The sequence below is a fragment of the Protopterus annectens genome, chromosome 7.part1 (assembly GCF_019279795.1).
Source record: "Protopterus annectens isolate FY-2018-M chromosome 7.part1, PAN1.0, whole genome shotgun sequence".
NCBI classification, from domain to species: Eukaryota; Metazoa; Chordata; order Ceratodontiformes; family Protopteridae; genus Protopterus; species Protopterus annectens.
This window is the reverse complement of record NC_056740.1, coordinates 249,365,010-249,385,471: the sequence shown is the minus strand read 5'-3', so window position 1 is coordinate 249,385,471 and position 20,462 is coordinate 249,365,010. Positions and strand designations below refer to the sequence as shown.

The 20,462-nt window shown below is 40.2% G+C and overlaps 1 protein-coding gene across 5 annotated transcripts in view; it reads right to left on the bottom strand.

The window, feature by feature from the left end:
* Nucleotides 1-20,462, bottom strand: part of ARHGEF3 (Rho guanine nucleotide exchange factor 3) — a 3,017,585-nt gene that overhangs the window by 211,942 nt on the left and 2,785,181 nt on the right. For all 5 annotated transcript variants that reach the window (XM_044078691.1, XM_044078693.1, XM_044078692.1 and 2 more), the window contains 3 exons: nucleotides 15,025-15,087; nucleotides 14,595-14,691; nucleotides 14,368-14,444 (listed from right to left, as the gene is read on the bottom strand). In XM_044078691.1, coding sequence (XP_043934626.1) covers nucleotides 14,368-14,444; nucleotides 14,595-14,691; nucleotides 15,025-15,087 — 237 coding nt within the window. The remainder of the gene's footprint in view (nucleotides 1-14,367; nucleotides 14,445-14,594; nucleotides 14,692-15,024; nucleotides 15,088-20,462) is intronic.

Genomic DNA, 20,462 nt, shown 5'->3' with positions numbered 1-20,462 from the left:
GGATACTCAACCCTCACTCCCCACGACAGGCCCAGGAGTGACCTGACTGCAGTGCTGCACAACTGTCATCACTGCAATTAAGCAACAAATAAAAACTGAGATGCCAGACACGAGCAAAAGTTTACAGGTAAATAAATATCCTCAGGGTTGTTTATGTAACTGGTAACTGTGTAATTATAAGTCATTTCGTCTACATACTGCACGTTTTCATTTTGCTAATTTTACACTCAAGAAGTGAGCTGTGCACAAAACGGCACTATGTAATTGAAATGGACAGTTCCAAAACATAAAGTTTCAGCAGCCTATATGAAAACATTATTAATACAATGCACAAAACAATCCTGTAACTAGAACTCATTAACACACTCCCATAATCCAGAATCCACGTGTAGATCTTACTGTGAAAGCAAAATTAAACCTTTGTACCAAGAGAAATTGTTTTCCTTCTCTTAGGAGCCTGAATTCCTGTTACACAATCTACTACATGACACCTGTTTTCTTTTCTAAAATACATGCAGAATTGGTTAAAAGCTAAATGACCTGCACTCATATCCAAAGTCTTTCAACCTTTTTTCAATGACATGAGAAGTGCAAAAAGAGCAGAAATTCCAGTTATTATAAATTCTTATTTTTTTTTCAAACATCCTCAGATCTGTATTCACATTTCATAACCAAACCAAACAAATGACTTGGCTCTCTTGTGAGCCATTTTAAGCATGGTCATCATATTCAAAAATCTGATCAGGCACTGTCTATACAACTGAAAGTAATTTTTACAAAACTCTCAGACTTGTTCATAATAAAAAAAACTGAATGCATGGTTTTGAGTCAGTGCAGGCCAGCACCAAACACTGCCCCCTCCAGCACATGGAACTGAATGGAAGCACAGAGGTATTGACAACCACTGAACAGATGACAAGTATTTTCTTATTTTTGTTCCTGACACAGTTCCTACACAGTTAAGCAGTGCAACATACTTTATATTTAAAATTATCTCAAGGGATTCCTAGCCTTGTCACACTGCAGGATTAGGGTTTTTGTCAGCCCACCTTCTGCCTCACAAGAAAGCATGCAATATTTCCAGGTACAGTCCGTTATGCTGTTATTTTTCCAAACAAGCATGTAAATTCCTACTTCCGGTTAACAAAGGAGTACATTGCAGCTGTTCTCTTAGTGTCTGCTAGGGGCTACATTGCAAGGGAAACCAGGATCTCATCCATCTGTCTAGAAAGGCAAGTCAGCAAAAGCTGCTCTTTTACTCCTCCCTTTAGTAGCCTTCTAACATTTGGCTGCTACTGTAACCTAAGCTGGGTATCATGTACTTTTCTTAAGAGCACTTCAGTGTTCTCACTTACCACTAGTTAGGTAACTAGCTTTTTGTGACTCCCAAGTCCTCTCCTAACAGGTGAGGAGAGATAAGGCCCTTAGGCCTTTTATTTAATCCATGTGGTCCCGAGATCATGGTATAAGCACTCACTTCCCCCATGACATCACAAGCAGTACTAACTTCAAGTTCTTGTGTCCAGCAAGGGTGCTGTTGCAGCAAGCAATGCAACCCCCCCCCCCCCCTAATGTAGTTCAAGCCTTACCTTCCATCAGACAGTCCTCTAGCTCCTCTTTGAATCCAGGTTAATGGCAATGCTGGATACCTTACCTTCATGCCAGTGGGCTGGCTACAACCCATATCCTCGTGTATGCTACTACCTTTTGAGGGGCTCCCAAGACATTTATTTATTTGAATTTGCTTACTGGGGTAGAGTACTGATCAGTTCTAATAAGAAGAAGCTTTTCAATTTGGACAAGAAGGAATTTTAGGTAACTGGCTTGGTGGCCTTCTGAAACATGCTCAGCAGTTCAGGGAATTGAAATGTATTTAGCCTGACAACACCTAGCCTCTTTACACCTAGATATGCTCAAGACATGTTTTCTTTTGTAAGGAGAGTTCAGAACTATGGCAGTAGTAAATGACCCTCCTTGCTCATCTGGGCAGCAAAGAAAGCCATGGCCATCGTGGCCACAGACATGCAATGACAACAAGACTTGTTTTCTCTTTTGTTACCCTCTTTAGTACACTGGGAATAAATAAATGAGTGGGAAAACATGCATAAGTACCCCAAAACATGAAATAGAGAGGGTCTTCACTATTGAGCCCCTCTGCATGGGAATATGACTCAGAAATGTCTTCATTTTGGCAATTATCTTGTGATAAAAAGGTCTACTTCTGACATTCTCATTTCTAAAAAGACTTTCAAATACCTGCCTATTCAATCTCCATTTGAGGAGGTTGGAGGCAGATCTACTGAGTTTACTTGGTGGTATGTATGTTTGTATGTATGTATGTATGCATGTACCCAGGAAAGAGTGTCCTTTTTGACAATCCAGATCCTAGATTATCACTGCTAAACAGCACAATGGGTATGACTAGACACCCCATGTTTAAGACACAGATGTAGTAGTGTCTGTTACCATGGTCAGTGTGCCCAGGCAATATACCATTTTGAATGCATGCATCGCCTGAATTAATTGAATTTTTCTCTTTCATTTCTTTCAGAGCTTGTGGTCACTTCATCCACCCCTGACTCTAATATTTCAGGAGCTCTGCTACAACGCCCAACTCATGAACATTTTTGCTGAGAATACTGTCACTGTGCAATGAAAGCAAGTTTAACATGAAGAGATTGCTACATATTAACTGTAAGTAGTCAAAAACATGCCTGCCCTGTGCTGGGAAGTGGCTGTGACTTTCTTCCCACTAAGTAAGTAAGCCACTGTCCTTTTTCTTGACCAGCAGATTACATTGTATATATCTAAGCATGAATATACTGTTTCACACAACTAATTGTCCCAAACATTATAACAAGACATCAAATTCATTACTAGACTGGACTGTAGTACAAGACACAAGCAGATTCACCAACAAAGATACAATGTCAGACTATCTCAGTGACCATCTCCCAATCTACGTAATCAGACATCTCACACATCCAGTAAGCTTACTTATAAAAACAACACACAACCTGCGCAAGTTAAATCCAGAAATATTCATTACTATCCTATCGTCTATTAATTAGAATATTCTAAAAATCCTCCCCTGAGATCATGCACTAAAAGAATTTAATACAACTTTCCTAAATAGCTTTGCACCCATAGAAAGAACAGACTAAAAAAAAAACACTCTCCACACACCCACAAAATAGGCTTCCCTAATGAAATTTGGCTATCCAAAAAGAGTAGAATGATATGGCAAGATAGTTATATAAAAAAAAAAAGTGGAAAGAATGGCAAAATATAAATCTCGAAAAGTTCAGAAAGCCTGACTAGCTTGGTCTGCAAAGCTATGGAAAGGATCATCATGGACCTAATAAATAAAGATATTGGAGACCTACAGACACTGGATCCTACCCAGTTTGGCTTTGTTAAGGGCAGATCCTGCCTCTTAAACCTGGTTGACTTCTTTGAAACAGTCACCAAGGCCATTGAGGTGGTCCACACAGCCTATCTGGCATTATAGATAAGCTCACCAGCTTAAATATAAACCCCTATGTCACTAGATAACTGGCTCAAGGACAGAACCCACATGGTTAGAATTGCTGGAGCTATGTCAGACTCCAAACCAGTTCAGTCCTGGGACCTCTCTTGTTTGGTATATAAGGTACAGGCCAACACGGAAGGACTGTGGCTGACCAAGTTCGCAGATGACTGCAAACTGGGTGCCATAATCGACTCTCCAGCCTACACAAGCATCCTCCAAAGGGCCTCATAGAAACAGACAACTGGTGCCAGAGCCATGGCCTCAAGCTAAACGCCAAAAGTGTATAGTCATCCCTTTGGCAAAAACAAAGTGCCCACAAATTACCACATAGGTGGTAATCCATAAAGTACAGAAGAAGTAATTAGGGACCTGGGGACCCAAGTTGATATCATTTGACAACCACAAGTGGTTAGAAAAACATTTTATATAGCCAACCTAATCATGAAGGGATTCATATCTAGATTAGGGAGGCCATCGTTACTCATCCCTCATCAGGCCCATAATCGAGTACAAAGCCCCTTTTGGGACATATCTTACCAAACACCTGCAGCAACTGGAAAGACCCCAGAAGTACCTCACCAAGAGGATCAAAGGGCTCAAACAGATGCCATATGCTGTCCGGTTAAAAAAACTCCAGCTCTGCTCAGTGGCATACTGCCTGCTCAGAGTTGATCTGTGCCATGTCCAACCCAGAAATAAGGGACATGCTGCACAACAAAAATCGAGACTTGAACTTCAGCACTGAAATAAATAGGACATGCTGGAGGGGCAGATTCATAACCCAGAGGTTCCCTTCACTCTGGAATAAAATCCCAGTCCAGGTTAGGCAGAGTCTCTCATTGACTCTCTTCAAGAGGAATCTTGATGAGTGCATGTATCACTTCTGTGTCACTGTTAGACAGAGGCACAGTATACAAAATACACACTCTAGCTAGGCTTATAAATGCCCTAGGGCAGATAGCCTAGTATGAACCTATGAACCTATGCTCTGCAAGCATACTAAAAAGCAAACAAATGAAGACAAAACGTATACTAAAACAATGTTCAGAACAATAGCAAACACAACCCTAAAAAAAGTCTGGTCAACTACTAAAGAAATCTTACACCTTGGCCAAAAATTCAACCCTAACCACTCTCCCAATAACTCACCACTCAAAACTGCAACAGATTTTAATTTTACTTCATAGATAGTCAGTGTCCCTAACCAAAGATTCCCCAACATCTAATCCCAACTGTGCCCAACAGGCATGTTACCACATCCGCTTTTACCTTCAAACCTGTGCCCACATGCTATATAAAACTACTCAAACTCAAACCATGCTCTACTTTAACTAATGACCTTCCAAATAAGTACCTTACAATAGTATTGCTTATCCTGTCTCAGTCCTTATAAAAAGGTCAGTACAGAAATCCCATGTTCCCTCTTTCTGGAAAGAAATGCACATTATCCCTCTACCCAAAGGAAGAAATTAAACAGACATCACTAACTTTGGACCTATTGCCAAATTCATACCCTTTGTCCAAAATACTTAAAATGTACTCAAAAGCAATTACTAAACTATCTCCTGCAGGAAGAACTATTATCCCCCATACAACATGGCTTCCATCCCTCCCACAGTACTAACACAGCACTTCTAACCTTTGTAGATACTGTCAACAAAGACAGAGATAATGGCAAACTAGTCTCTTACTTATTGCTAAACTTGTCTAAAGTCTTTGACACAGTTTGTTACTGCAAACTTTGACTGCAAATGTCCTCACTAGGTCCATCTCAGCACAAATTTCTATGGTTCAAAAACTGCTTGCCCAATAGGTGTTGATCAATAAAATGGCACTCTACCCTCTCTCCATACCTCCTAGTCACCACCAATGTACCACAAGGCTCCATCCTTGGTCCTCTCCTCTAACATTTTTGCCAATACTCTCCATAAATCCACACAACAGGCCTCCTTAATACAAAATGCAGATGACTCCATACTCGTATGCACATTGTACAACCTGGCGCATCTCTGACAAATTACTCAGGAAGCTTTAACAGCAGCAACTGAAGCATGGCTTTGTAACTCAACTCGTGCAACCCCCCCCCCCAAAAAAAATTACTACTTTTTCCCCCTAAATCCCTCCCTCATGAAACCATAGAAATCTAACCACTGAAGTCACTTCTCAGAGCAAATTATTAGGGATGATAGTGGATGATCACCTTAAATTCAACCCAAATATACAAAATTGCATAAAAATCACCAAAGACTAGGGGTGCTTTACACAGCCAAAACCAAAGCAACTAAAAATACACTTGCCACTAATAACCTCCTACCCTCAGTAATTTATGGCACTCCCATCCTTTCTAACCTTCAGGCATCACAAAAAAATCAAAACTTGAACAGTTACAATAAAGTGAAAATAAGGGATTAACTCGATAATATGCATGAGTTTAGAAAGACTGCTATTAACTGACTGACAAACCCACATTGATCTATATCTATCAATAACTCCAGAGCACACAAACATTTAGCACAACAGCTCAGACAACAGGAAGTAGAAAGGGTTGTTGCCAAGCTTAGGGAGTCTATGACAAGGAAAACAACCAAATATCCTGTAGAGGTATTAGAAATATTTCAGAAATTTTATGAAAATCTGTATAAAGCACAGAAATGTAGAAATCAAGAAAAAATACAAATGGAAATGTTTATGGAAGAATTAAATATGCCGGGATTAGAGGCTGATGAGGCTCAATTACTAGCAGTTAGGATAGGAGGAGATGAGATAAAAATGGTGACCAATATACAGGAAAGTCCCCAGGAGCAGGTGGTATTCCTGTGGAAGTTTGGAAGCTAGGAGTGAAGAAGGTGACAATGATCCAGAACATTTTGTTTAACAGTATTTTAAAAGAAGGAGAAGCACCAACATCCTGTAGAAAAGTGATGGTGGCTGTAATACATAAAGAGGGTAAAGACCTATCAGGTCCAGCTTCATACAGACCTATTTTGATTCTAAACCATGATTATAAAGTGTTTATATCTATAATGGCTAAAAGAACAGCAAATGTGATACCAAAATTGATAGATATAGATCAATGTGGGTTTGTGGAGGAGAGGCAAACATCTGACAACATTAACAGAACACTGATGATCCAGAGGGAAGCAGAATGTAAGAAAATACTACAGTTGTTGCTAGGCCTTGATGCAGAGAAAGCATTTGACAGAATAAGCTGGAACTTTATGAATAGAGCAATGGAAACATTTGTATTCCCTGATAAAATTATAATGTTGATTAGGAGAACACATGAGGGATCAGAGGCAAAAATTAAAGGGGAGGGGTGGTTCCTTCTTGATACGTTCTGTTTGGGAAGAGGAATCAGGCATGGATGTCCTCCTTACCCTTTGTTATTTGCATTGTATTTTGAACCATTGAGAAAGAAAATAAGGGACTCAGAAATTCAAAGATATAATTGGCATGGCAGTCAAAAAAAGTTGTTTGTATTTGCAGATGATATTATTTACCTAATAAAAACAAAAGGGGACATTTCAGTGTTGTGAAACATTCTGAGACTGTTTCATATCTTTTCTGGATACAAAATGAATGAAAGTAAAACAAAGGCAATAGCTGTGGACTATGTATACACACACACAATTGGAGCAGCAATGCCTATATTTATGGGGACAAGATAAAATAAAGTACTTAGGAGTATGGATTAAAAGGATTCTGTTAAGGACGAGAAAGAGACTAAACAAAAGACAATATAAAAAACTGAGAAATTGGCAGCTCTATTTTATGGATATGGACAGCAAGATGCAACCAGTGAAAATGTTTTTAGTCTCTTTAGTTTTATACACAGGTCAGGTATATTTTCATCAATCAGAGGAGAAGTTGTAGAAAGCAATTAAGAAAAAGTTTAAGTATTTTATCTGGGACGGGAAGAGGGCAAGAGTCAAATAGGGTAAGTTGATCCTTCCAACAGAACAAGGTGGTTTGGGATTACCTGATTTGAAGGGGTATTTCAGAGCTACAGAGTTAAGGCTCCTATACATAACACAAGCAGAAAGCTGTAATTCAAAGCGGAAAGGGAGGATGATTTAACAGGAGGGAAGCTCAAGTTTTTGGATGTAAACCCTTAAGGAGAATAACAATAACCATGCAGAATATTACATTTATAAAGTAGCAGAAAGTATTCTAAGGACTAAACCAACACAGGGATAGAAAAAGGAGATTCTGCTGATAGAGATGGCTGCACTTAGGGGTACAGAAAATAGACAAGAGGGGACAATAATTTACTGGAGAAAACTGTCAAATGAGTCAAGGCATTGGAAGCAAATAATTAGAGAAGGAAAGGTAACAGACTGGGAAGAGGCCAAGAACTCATTTGGACTGCAAGCTAGAGACTGCCTTCCCTTTCAAGTACTAACATCAAGAGTATAGAATCTAGAGCAGAAGCTGCTGTTCAAAAATGGATAATTAGTAGACCATATAAAATACTGCATGACTATAAAAAATATTTAGAGGAGGTTAGAAAGGATTGGGAAGAGAGATTAGATAAGCAATTCACAAAGAAACAATATGGGATATACATAAGCTCCCAAATATGCAACAGAGTCTAGAAGATTTAGGATCTTTGCTTGGAAGTGTTTGCACAGGTATTTTTATACCCCAAGTAGACTCTCAACAAATTTTTCCTCATGTAGATTACAAATTTAAGAGGTGTGATGGGGAGGAAAGAGGTAATTGAGAACCTATTTTTGGGATGTATTGAGTTGGCAGACTTTACAAATTCCCTGCAAACTACTCTAATGGAAACACTGGGTGAACAAATTCGTCTAACTAAAGAAAATATTTTTTGAACTGTGATACAGGATTGGAATTGCCTACAAATAGTAAGGCCTTGCGGGGTTTAATTCTGGTGGTTGGCAAAAAAGCAATTACTAGAAAATGGAAATCAAAGTCTCAACCAATTACATTAGAAGTAGTGAATATAGTAACAGAGATAAAAGAACTGGAAGTGAGATCTTTAGAAAAGGGTAGAAGTCAATTGCATAGAAAAATGGGAATTGTGGGAGCAATACATGCAGAGTAATGTCTTGGGGGAGGAATGAGGTTTAACAGAAGGCAAGAACTGAATGAACTTTGTAATGTTTAACTGACAATGACTGGATATATTATAAATGATGGATAATTTCTGCAACTGAAAATATGTCAATATGGTTTGTTTTCATTAACATAAATGTATGACTGCCTATGTCATAAGTGATAATTTAATAAATATGTTTCTTGTTAAAAAAATTTATGATAAAGTGGATACATTTGCAGAACTATCCCTTTCATAACCCACCACTGTATATCACTAAAAAACTTAAATTGGTTAGAATTCATACCTGCAATTAATCACAGCCCACAAAATCATCTTCAAGCCAACTGAATGCCCTGCCCTTACCAAGCTTCTTTCTCTCTTCCACCCGAACAGGCATCTCAGGTCTGAAAACCAGATACTCCTAATATTAGAAAAACCTAACCTATCTGCTGTCCAGGTGCTTTATTCCTTTACTGTTGCTAAACTGTGGAACACTCTCCCACAATTGATCAGGACTTCTAGCAATCCAATAGGCTTCAAAAAACTCTGAAGCAACATCTTTCCTCCATATGGCAAGGTACATGTACCAACACCACACTCCTGAAAACCTGACTCACTCTTCCTCCACTCTTTGTATCTTTAACTACTCCTATTTCCATCACAATCTTTAAACAGCAACATTTTTTTTCTTTTCTTTTTTTTCTCTATTTCACTAGAACTACTTTAAGCCCTCTATTGTGGGGATATCTACTGAACTAAATATTGAACTTAGAGGCTTCAAATATCTACTGAACTAAATAGTGAAGTTACAGCTTTTATTTTTCTCACTGTATAATCTATTAATTTTATACTGTATCCTAAGCTGTTTATAAGCTAAATTAGTTTTGTTTAACTAAGACATAGCACCTATGTATAACTCCATATTTTGTACTCTTGTAAACTTACTACGCACTGTTATCACTTGCTGAATCTTCTTGAGTCAATATGTACCAAAGACTTGTGTGTTATGTTTACTACTGTACTGTATTTTATACAACTGTTCTGTGGAGCTTTTCCACCAGGCCTCCACTGAAAATCGGCTCACCTTGGCCCAGTAGACCTTCCCGGTAAACAAATGCAAATAAATAAATAAATAATAAACAACTAACATATACACAGCTTCTTACCACCTATGTAATTATCTAGCATCCATCTGCTTGTCCAGCGCTAATACCATTTTACACAACTACGTTCCCAACTGGTCAATATGATCCAATGACAAGAAACTCATGGTTTGTATTTATACTATGTTGCTAAGGCCTAGAACTCCTTACCTGTATCCATCAGGTCAACACCCTCCCTCCAGTTCTTTAAAACTATTCTTAAATACTTCCTAGCAAAAATATGGCTCTTTTCTTTCTCAGCCCCAGGGCAGACTAAATTCCTAAATATGAACAAGTACCTGTTCATACCTTCAATAACTGCGGTGGTGGTGCTGCAGTAGCATTGTCGCCTCACAGTAAGACATTGTCCCATTCGATTCTCAGCTAGAGCGCCTTCTGTGTGGAGATATGCGTGAATGGGCGTACCTTTGTTGAAGGTTGTGCGTCAGAGCTGGCAACTTGGCACGTAAAAATCTGCTGCCAATCATTAGCGGACCGGAGTTCCGCTGTGGCGACCCCTAACCCCTAAAAGCCGAAAGACACAACGACCTGTTCATACCTTCACAACTTCTTACTCTCCCTTCTTCACTCACTTCCTTACTTCAATCAATTTTTCTCCCCGACTCTTTATAAACATGCCATAACCCTGTTTTTTTGTTTCACTTCATACTGCATATGCACCTCCTGCTTGTATTATATTAACTTACCTCTAATTTATATATAAAATGGCTAAATTTCTCTAAATACTAAATCATTGTCATATAAGTTGTATCTATTCTTAACTGTGTTCATGTCTAATTTGGTATAATTATTTACACTACTGATGTTTTTGTATTATTTTTGAAGATTGTAAAATGATTATTCTTAAAATGTTTTTGTAATACTTTGGACCTTTTCTCTCTGGGCCTCCACTGAAAATGGGCAGCTACCCAGACAGACTTTCCTGGTAATCAAATGTCAATAAATACAAATTAATAAATAAGACAATCATCTCTTTTATATACTTACCTGTGTTTTCACCATACAGGTGCACCACACTCTGCACTTTCAATATGAGACCCAAGGCCAGGTCTGAGGCATCCACAGTTACGGTCTATATAATCTCCATGATTGCAAAGAGCATCTCTGAACTGTTCAATATCTGCTAGGATCACTAACCAAATTATTTTTTATACAGGTCATCAGTGGCAATATTTTTTCTGTGAGTGCTGGAGCCATTTCCAAGATTTTTGAGGTCCCACTATTTCTTCCTCATATTGACTTTTGTCATTTGTAATATCAGGACACATGCTGACCTGTACCCTTGAACATCCTGGAATGCTCAGGCTGTAATGCATACAGTTTTAGCTATAATGAAAAAGAATATTCCAACTAGTGGGGCTTAACACTCAGAGAAATAGGGAACAGTTTGCAGATGACTGTGTCTAGTATGGTCCAAGTGAAAATCATTGAGGTCCCCTGTAACAGTCTTGTTTTTAAAAGATTCAAGGAGAACCTGATGTCGGTCATGTTGTGAACAGTATACTGCAAGGCCCTTTGCACATCCTTCCTAGCTGGTGCCTGGATCAATTAGTCTTCTAGATAAGGGAGGTTATGCATTCCTCAGATTATAAGGTGGATGAGAGCTGGTGCTGAGCACCTAGTAACCAGCAATAAACCATATGATGACTGTCAATGTACTCCAGTGACCATCAATGTAACACATCACCTATGACCTCAAACCCAGGTATCTGCCTTTGTACAGTAGTTACACTGCATTTCTCAGGAGTACCTATATGGAATGCCACCACCTGTGACCTCAAGCCCAGTTATCTGCCTTTGTACAGTAGTTGCAATGTATTCCTCAGGAGTACCTATATGGAATACCACCTATGACCTCAAGCCCAGGTATTTGCCTTTGTACAGTAGTTACACTGCATTTCTCAGGAGTACCTATATGGAATACCACCACCTATGACCTCAAGCCCAGGTATCTGCCTTTGTACAGTAGTTACACTGCATTTCTCAGGAGTACCTATATGTCATACCACCACCTGTGACCTCAAGCCCAGTTATCTGCCTTTGTACAGCAGTTGGAATACCACCACCTGTGACCTCAAGCCCAGTTATCTGCCTTCGTACAGTAGTTACACTGCAATTCTCAGGAGGACCTATATGTCATACCACCACCTGTGACCTCAAGCCCAGTTATCTGCCTTTGAACAGTAGTTACAATGTATTCTTCAGGAGTACCTATGTGAAATATCACCACCTGTGACCTGAAGAACAGTTATCTGCCCTTGTACAGTAATTACACAGTGTATTCCTCAGGAGTGCCTACTTGGAATATCACTACCTGTTGCCTCATGTCCATCTTGGGTTCCAAAACAACACTACTGAATTAAACAGCAGTAAATCAAACTTTTGTTAGTTTTCAATAATTTTCAGTAATTTTAATATTTTAAGGGCTCCTGAAATTTGCAAACAGTGGTCCTTTATATCAGTATCATAAAAACCTGTGACTAGAGTTACATGCACACAGAAGGACATGAAAATGCAATGCAACATATGAGACAGGATTTGCTTTCAGACCTCTTCTGTGAAGTACAAACTGGTAATACTCAAGTTGAGTCCATAGTGGAAAAAGTCTCCAGCAAAATCTTGTTTCCTATACTTCCCTGTCAGTCTCCAATCTTCACAGAGCAATTAGCTTTGACAGAGAAAGAAAGAAAGAAAATAAAGATAGAGACTATTAAAGACCCAAAACCACAGAAAGTATGCAGTTAAACTAAGTAATAAAAACAAACAACATCCAGAACTTTACATTCTTCCTGTTCTATATATTCTACTAGTTTAGCTCTTTTGTCTTTGCCTGAGTGTTGAGTTGCTGGTGAAGTTAACTCCAACTTAAACTGCTAAAAATCTATAACCCTTATTGATAAGCCCCTTAATTACTGCTCACTCCAGCATATCTAGCACTTGGAACAGAGATACTAATAGGGTGAGGCAAAGGAGGTGGTTGCCCAGGCATGATTAGCACATGCAGGTGGTGCTGTACTGCTGTAGCCACACTGTTAAATGCATGCCAATACTGCACTCACAACTCAACTGAAGTGTTTAATGCAAGGTGAGTCTGTGATAGTAAATGCAGTGAGCTGCTTATTGCAGTGTAAGCAAGTAGCTTACTGCAGTTGCAGAAACAGAGAAGAGCTTTTTTTTTTTACTTTAAGTTGAGGTAGTGTCAGTTTGGGGATTTGCACTAGGTGTCACATGAGCTAGTCATGACTTTCATTTAGAAGCATGATGAAATTGTCCCCAGTAAGCCCTTGACCCCCAAAGTCTTGCTCATTAAACAAATCCCATCCCCCTGCTTTAAGCTAATATAACTTAAAAAATGTATTGTCTTAGATTCTTTGCTACATTATTAAAATGCTATGTACCTTCACCAGAAGACAGCTTTGGTAGAAGCATGCACATTTGTTACATTGCATTACATTTGCATAACACCGAAAGGAGGCAATAAGCCTGTCTAGTCTGCCCTTTCCAGTGTATTTAACATTCTCCCTCCACACCATCCCTACCTTCCCCCTTTACCATTTTCCACCTGTCTCATGCCTGTTAAATGCCTTGCAGACTTCCTCTTCATCACCTGTTTCACTAGGTCATTCTACGGATCTATGACCCTCTCTGTGAAAAAGTACTTTTGGATATAAAGGGAGTAGTTAGTCCCTACTCTATCATCAGATGACATATGTAAAACTGGGGACATAGTTAAAAAATAAACGACTAGCTGCTGTTGTTTGCTAATGTTTAAGAAAAACACACACTTACTAGCACCTCTCACATTTTAATTTATTTCTTCAGGTACATTAAGTTAAAAAAAAAACGGAAAAAACACAACAGAATTCACTGTTTGTTTCGGAGACATATTTGCTATTTTGTTTTAGTTTAGTTTACTTTAGTTGTTCAAACGCCTCACTACGAAGCATTGGTAAATGTTACAGAGAATGGGAGTTACTACTTTCTCAAAGCCACAAAGTTAAAAAGCAAACAGGAAACATTTTGACAGAGCTTTGCTCCAAAGTGCAGCAATCCTTGGGTAATCATTAGTCAGACCTATAGCTTTCAACTACATAACTTAATGGAGACATACAGACAAAGTTCTCAGCCATGGCATCGGTGTAGTTTCTCCTCATGAAAAAATGTATGTCAGACACCTTCCCATTCTATGTAAAGTACACAGACACGTGCATATTTTAACATAAACATGCAAATCTACTCTCCAGTGGTAGCTTGTGTATATTATTTTGCCTCCTGAATGGCAACTGCCAGGTCTCTAAAACTACTGAGTCCAAATGAGACCAATGGGAACAGACAGAAACATTATCTGCACAGGCCATCATAAAATTATTAAATCTTTACAGGTGTCTGATTCATTAAACAACTCTCCTTTATTTGTTGAACCTCAGACTTTAAAGTCTCATTTTTGTAAGCAGTCATTTGTTTTTCTGTTTATAACAATGAATAGGTAGAGGGAAAGAAAATGAAAACCATTACAGGAATTAACAGAGCTAAAAATTCATTTTCAGACTATTTTCCACTCCTTAAATATAGTTGGGTTACTTGGCTTAACAAGGGACAAACTTCCTTACCCAGCCCACCAGGATGTGGCCAACTTGTTCTGTAGATCCATCTGGTTTCCTTGCTTCTCGGAGCCGGCTTAGAAGATCTAACCAAAATAAACACAAGTATAAGAGTGACTTCCCTGACAAGTTTCTGTAAATACAGACATATGGCACAAAGTAACAGTAACGAGGACTGTTTGCTCAGTCTGATGTAATTTTTCCGCATGACATTTACTTGCTGAATGAATGCATACCTTCATGTAAAGGAATAAGGGAGTCCAGTGTTCCAAATATTTGGTTCAACTCTTGCTCTGTCATTATGTTTAATTTCAGCATGGGATCATGGTAAGCCTGTAGAACAACAAAGTGCAGAATAAGTTACATACAAAGGACTGTAGAAGACAAGCACTGACTGAGTGGTTCTGAAGTTGGAAAATATGACCAGTTAATGAAAAACATATTAAATAAGCAATGCTACTAGACCCAAGTGCAACAGTCACATGAGAAACAAAACATGGAGCAAACCGCTTCCAAGGCAATGTGTAATGAACAACAAATCACAGCACAGAACAGCCTTAGTAGACACCCATTAAATGTACAATAAAGTATAGTGACAGTTAATGACATTTCATAACATGCTGTATCAGGGTGTTACAATGATTAAGAGAGAACTTTTGCCATTACCTTTTTTGCTAACTTTAAGTCTTCTATCAAGTCTTGTTCTCCCTGGGAAAGCTCAAAGATAACCTGTGAATGAAAACAAGGATGCGTTAGACAACTACATTTTCAGGCTGCCTCATTCTGCTCCATTGCATTCAATGATGCACCTTAACAGTTCTGTGTCCCTAACTGAAAAAATCTTAGAAAAAGGTTGCCCCTACCCTTCAGGTAATTGCTAAACAAAATGGCTTGTTCATAAGTTGATAGTTACTAGACATGCAGTCCCGGTGAGGAGCCTAACCCAAATTTCCCCAAAACACTGCCTGGTTAAGTGACTTGTTGCACATTAGGTAAATGAAGGTGGAAAGATTCAAGCCCTGTACCCTTGGACCCTAGTAATCAATTTCATTCACACTTAAACAGCCGTGACAATACTTGCACACAAATTCCATCATTTAAGTTATAGAAAGGCTAACAGTCTTTCAATTCCCACATACATGAAAACATACTCGGAGGCTCTAAATAAACAATCTGCAAAAGCAACAGAGACCACCAAAGCAAACATTCAAGCAACCTCCACCCCCCCCCCCCCAACACAAACCATGAAACACATACTTCACAAAACCAGTGTGCCATGCAATCACAGCCCTTAAGGCAAAATAACATACCCAACATAGTAGTAATAGGTGACTCTATAGTCAGGCACACTGACGACCCACTCACTAGGCTGAATAAGGAGAAGGTTACTGTTAAGCTGCCTGTCGGGTGCCAGGTTCTGCCACATAACACAAGCACTCAGGTCACTCCAGAACAAGTACAAATATGACTCTGTCATTGTCCATGTTGGTGTGAATGACCTGAGCCGTACCTCCCTGGACTACATGAAAAGAGACATGGAAGAGCTCTCTGATTACGTAGCCCTGGCCGGTATGACCCTGATCCTGAGTAGCATCCTGCCCTCACCAAGAATGATACCATGGTATAAAGAAAAAATTCTCGATTTCAACAACTGGCTAAGTTTCTGGTGTCATTCAAAGGGGATCCAGTGTCTGTCCGTCTGGGATGACATGCTCGACAAGCCACGCTGCTTCACTAGAGACGGCCTGCACCTGTCACCCTTAGGCCTTCGAATATTGGCCAAGGCTCTTGCCACCCCCATAGTGTCTTTTTTAGGCACGGCTCAAAAGACAAACCCACCGCCGTAAATTGCACAAGTAACAAAAAACTGAGGGTAACGCTACTCAATGTCAAAAGTCTAAACCTCAAAATACACACACTCGAGACACTCCTCAGTATGGAGAAAATCGATTTATGTGCAGTAACAGAAACCTAGTTTAAGGCTCCAGAGAGCACCCCAGCACTACCAGGCTACAACTCGTACCATACATTTCGGCCACAGAACCCGAACCGAAATACAAAAGGCGGGGGCGTATCCATATTCATAAAGGATACCCACACCTTCAGGTTAGTGGCACAGCACGATGCTTCAGAGATCATCTACGTGCAACTAACAGGCAAAACTGAAATTCAAATTGTAGCTTGATACAGATCACCCACCATATCATCCCAGGACCCCCATTCCGCATTTCTGGAAACACTGGGAAACATAAAGGTCCTACCGGACACCCTAATATTGGGTGATTTGAATTACCCAAACATTAACTGGGAGAACTACTCAAGTACCTGGTGGGATAGGGGCAGGAAGGCGCTACATACCAGGAGATCTAGGGTAGGCAGGGGTATTAGTAGTAGTCTGGTAGAACTCAGCCAGAGGGGTTACAGGTACAGGTACAGGTAATAATGGTATTTAAAAAAAAAAATTTCCTTTATTTATTTTAAAGTGGACTTGTCTAGACAGTGTTCTAGTGACTAGAACATCTACAGTATACACCGAAGATAATATAATATTTTAAGTGAATTACGTGTTATGAGTTTAGAGTTTTTTTTAGGTTTAGTTTTTTTTTTTTTTTTTGGGTAGGTACTGGTAATACTGTGGTTCTGTAGTGGATGGTCCAGATGTCAGGTCTTGGGAACCACAGGAGGGGTGCGGTGAAGCTAGGAGGGAACCACGGGGGGCTAGGGAGAGAGAGAGGAAAGAGATGATATTAGGAGAGAGGTTGAAAGAGCAAGCTAAGACTAAGGTACAGTTAAGGCACCAAAAGACCAAACAAAAGACAGTTAACCAATGTAGTTATAGGCACAATGACACCTAGTGTACATTTAAAAAAAAAAAATAAATTCAAAAAAATTTAAAAAAATACATTAATATAATTTAAATAAAATAAAAAAAAATACAAAATGACTACAATTAAATAAAAACAAAAACACATCATTAAACTAGAATATAGCATTAAATACTTCATCTTTATATTAATAGACTAACTCCCTTGCCCAACATTTCCTAGAATTTATAAAGTCAAATGCCCTGGTTCAACTGGTCAACACTCCCACCAGAGGTGGCAACATATTGGACCTGGTCATCACCAACATGGGCGACTGGTGTTCCACACCGGAGGTCAACCCCTTGCTGGTAAGATTTGACCATAAACAAATCACTTTGGATATCCACATTCCGCCCCCTCCCCTGGACAAGGAAACCACCGTGAAAAACTTTTCAAAAGCAAACTTCATGTTACTTAAGACTGAGGTGGAAAGTTTCAAAGCCCCCATGCTAAAGGATAACACTGTCCAAGCTGCAAAATCCTTTACTAATGCATTCTATGGGCACCCACAAGAATACATGGATTGTGCTATCCCAAGCAAAACCAATACTCACTCCTCTAAGAAAAGGAAACCAGTCTAGTGGACTCCTGCCATAAACAAGCTATACAACAGAAGGAGGAAACTAGTACAGAAAAGAGTAAAATCCAAAGAAGGGAAAACATCCCTGATCAGTATCAGCAAGAAGCTATGATCCCTCATAAAATCATCCAAAGTGAGCTTCAAAAGAAAAATTGCCAAGGACTCCAAAGATAACCACAAGGCATTCTTTAGCTATGTCAAGAATCTAAGTGGCAATGCTCAGATCTGCTCGGAGTTAGTGCAGAATGGCACAAAATACACTGAACCGACCATTATCGCCAACATCCTGGCAGACAGATTCAGCACAAACTTCACCCCCTCTCACCCCCAAAAGGGCCCATAACCATACCAGAAGAATGTAGAGTCCCTGAAATCACAGACACTCAGGTTAAAACAGTCCTCTCCAAAGCCAAAAACACAGCATCAATGGGACCGGACAGTGTCCCAGGCTGCGTCCTACATGAGCTCAAAGATGAACTAACCCCTCACCTAAACACACTGTTCAAACTCAGCCTCTCCACAGGCTATGTACCCTTAGAGTGGTGCACAGCAATGGTTATTCCGCTCTGCAAAGGTGGAGCCACAACAGACCCCAAGAATTATCATCCTGTAAGCCTGACTAGCTTGGTCTACAAGGCTATGGAACCCATTAACAGAGAATTGGATGGGAAATGGGAAATTCACCCCGGGGTGAATTTCTGTGGCTCTGCTCGACAGGGGCACAGGAAAATAATTTTCTTGGGTGGTGAAAGCCAGGGTACATTTTTTGGCTAGGCTTGTAAGGGCCCTAGGGCCGATAACCTAGTACCTACCTATGAACTTATGAACCTATGAACATTGGGAACCTCCAAACACTGGACCCTACCCAGTTCGGCTTTGTTAAGGGCAGATCATGCCTCCTAAACCTGGTGGACTTCTTTGAGACAGTTACCAAGGCTATAGACGAGGGAAAGGTGGTACACACAGCCTACCTAGACCTCACAAAGGCCTTCAACACCATTCCCCATTCTGGGATTATAGACAAGCTCTCCAGCCTGAACATAAACCCCTACATCACAAGATGGGTTGCCAACTAGCTCACAGAGAGAACCCACATGGTGAGAGTTGCGGGAGGTAGGTCCGACTGTAAACCAGTTACAAGTGGTGTTCCCCAGGGCTCAGTCCTAGGACCCCTCCTGTTCGGCATATACTTCTCAGAGGTACAGGCAAGCACAGGACTATGGCTGACCAAGTTCACAGATGACTGCAAACTAAGGGTATAATTGACTCTCCGGCTGACACAGACATCCTCCAAAAGGGTCTCACCGAGATGGATACCTGGTGTCAAAATCATGACCTCAAGCTAAATGCCAAAAAGTGCATAGTCATCCCCTTTGGAAAAAACAATGTACCCACAAACTACCATAGGTGGTAGTCCTCTAAATACAGAAGATGTAATAAGGGATCTGGGGACCCAAGTAGACAATAATCTCACCTTTGATAATCACATTGCCAAGTTGGTTAGAAAATCCTTCTATGTGGCCCACCCAATCACAAAAGGGTTCGCATCCAGATCAAAAGAGGTCATTGTGCCCCTGTACTCATCACTCATCAGACCTATCGTAGAGTACAGGCCCCATTTGGGATGTACCTTACAAGACACCTGCAACAGCTGGAAAGACCACAGAAGTACCTCACCAAGAGGATCACTGGCCTCAAACAGATGCCCTATGCAGCTCGACTGAAGAAACTCCAGCTGTACTTGGTTGCATACTGCCTACTCAGAGGTGATCTCTGCCTGACATACAAGGCCATGTCTAACCCAGAATTGATGGACATGCTCCACCTAAAGAAAACCTTATCCCCTCGAGCCACATGCTCTAGGGATCTAAACCTCACCACAACAATAAATAGGATGTGTTGGAAGGATAGATTCCTGTCCCAGAGACTTCCCATGCTTTGGAACAAGATTCCAATCTACATTAGGCAGAGCTCCTCGCTAACACTCTTCAAAAGAAACCTTGACGAGTGGAATGGGAAACAGAAAGTTTAGCCCAGGGATCACTTCAGTGGTTTTGCTGGACAGAGGCATAGGGAACTAATCTAAGGGGGCAGCGAAAGCAAACACATAATGGCTAGGCTTATAAATGCCTTCAGGCAGACAGCCTAGTACCTACCTATGAACCTATGCTAGAACATGGCTACATTCAATAAGGTTAAGAGGAAGTTACTAGGTTTGCAGTCCAGGACGCTATAGAACCTAGTCCAAAATCCCAATTGCCCCAGTGCACAATCTGGTTACACAATGGACAGATGAAGGCTGAGGGAATCAAACTCTGGACCACAGGATGCAACTGTTTCATAGGGAAAACATTTTTAAAGGACAAAACTGCATACCAGATATGACACCTCCTCTCTGGGCCAGTAATCAAGGAGCTTGAATCCTCACCACTGACACCAGAGAGGGACCTTCACTTTAAACAAAAATAGATGCACACAATACTTCCAGATGCAGCTCTCTGCATCAAGCACAATTTCCCTTAATAGCACACAGGAAACACACACAGTCTGAGTCCTCCCTCTCTCTCCAGGCTCCCTACAAGAATCCCTATTGGCACAGTTGTAGAGATGAGTTCTCAGCAGAGTGTCCAAGCCAAGTCCTCCAACACTCTTTGTGAAAC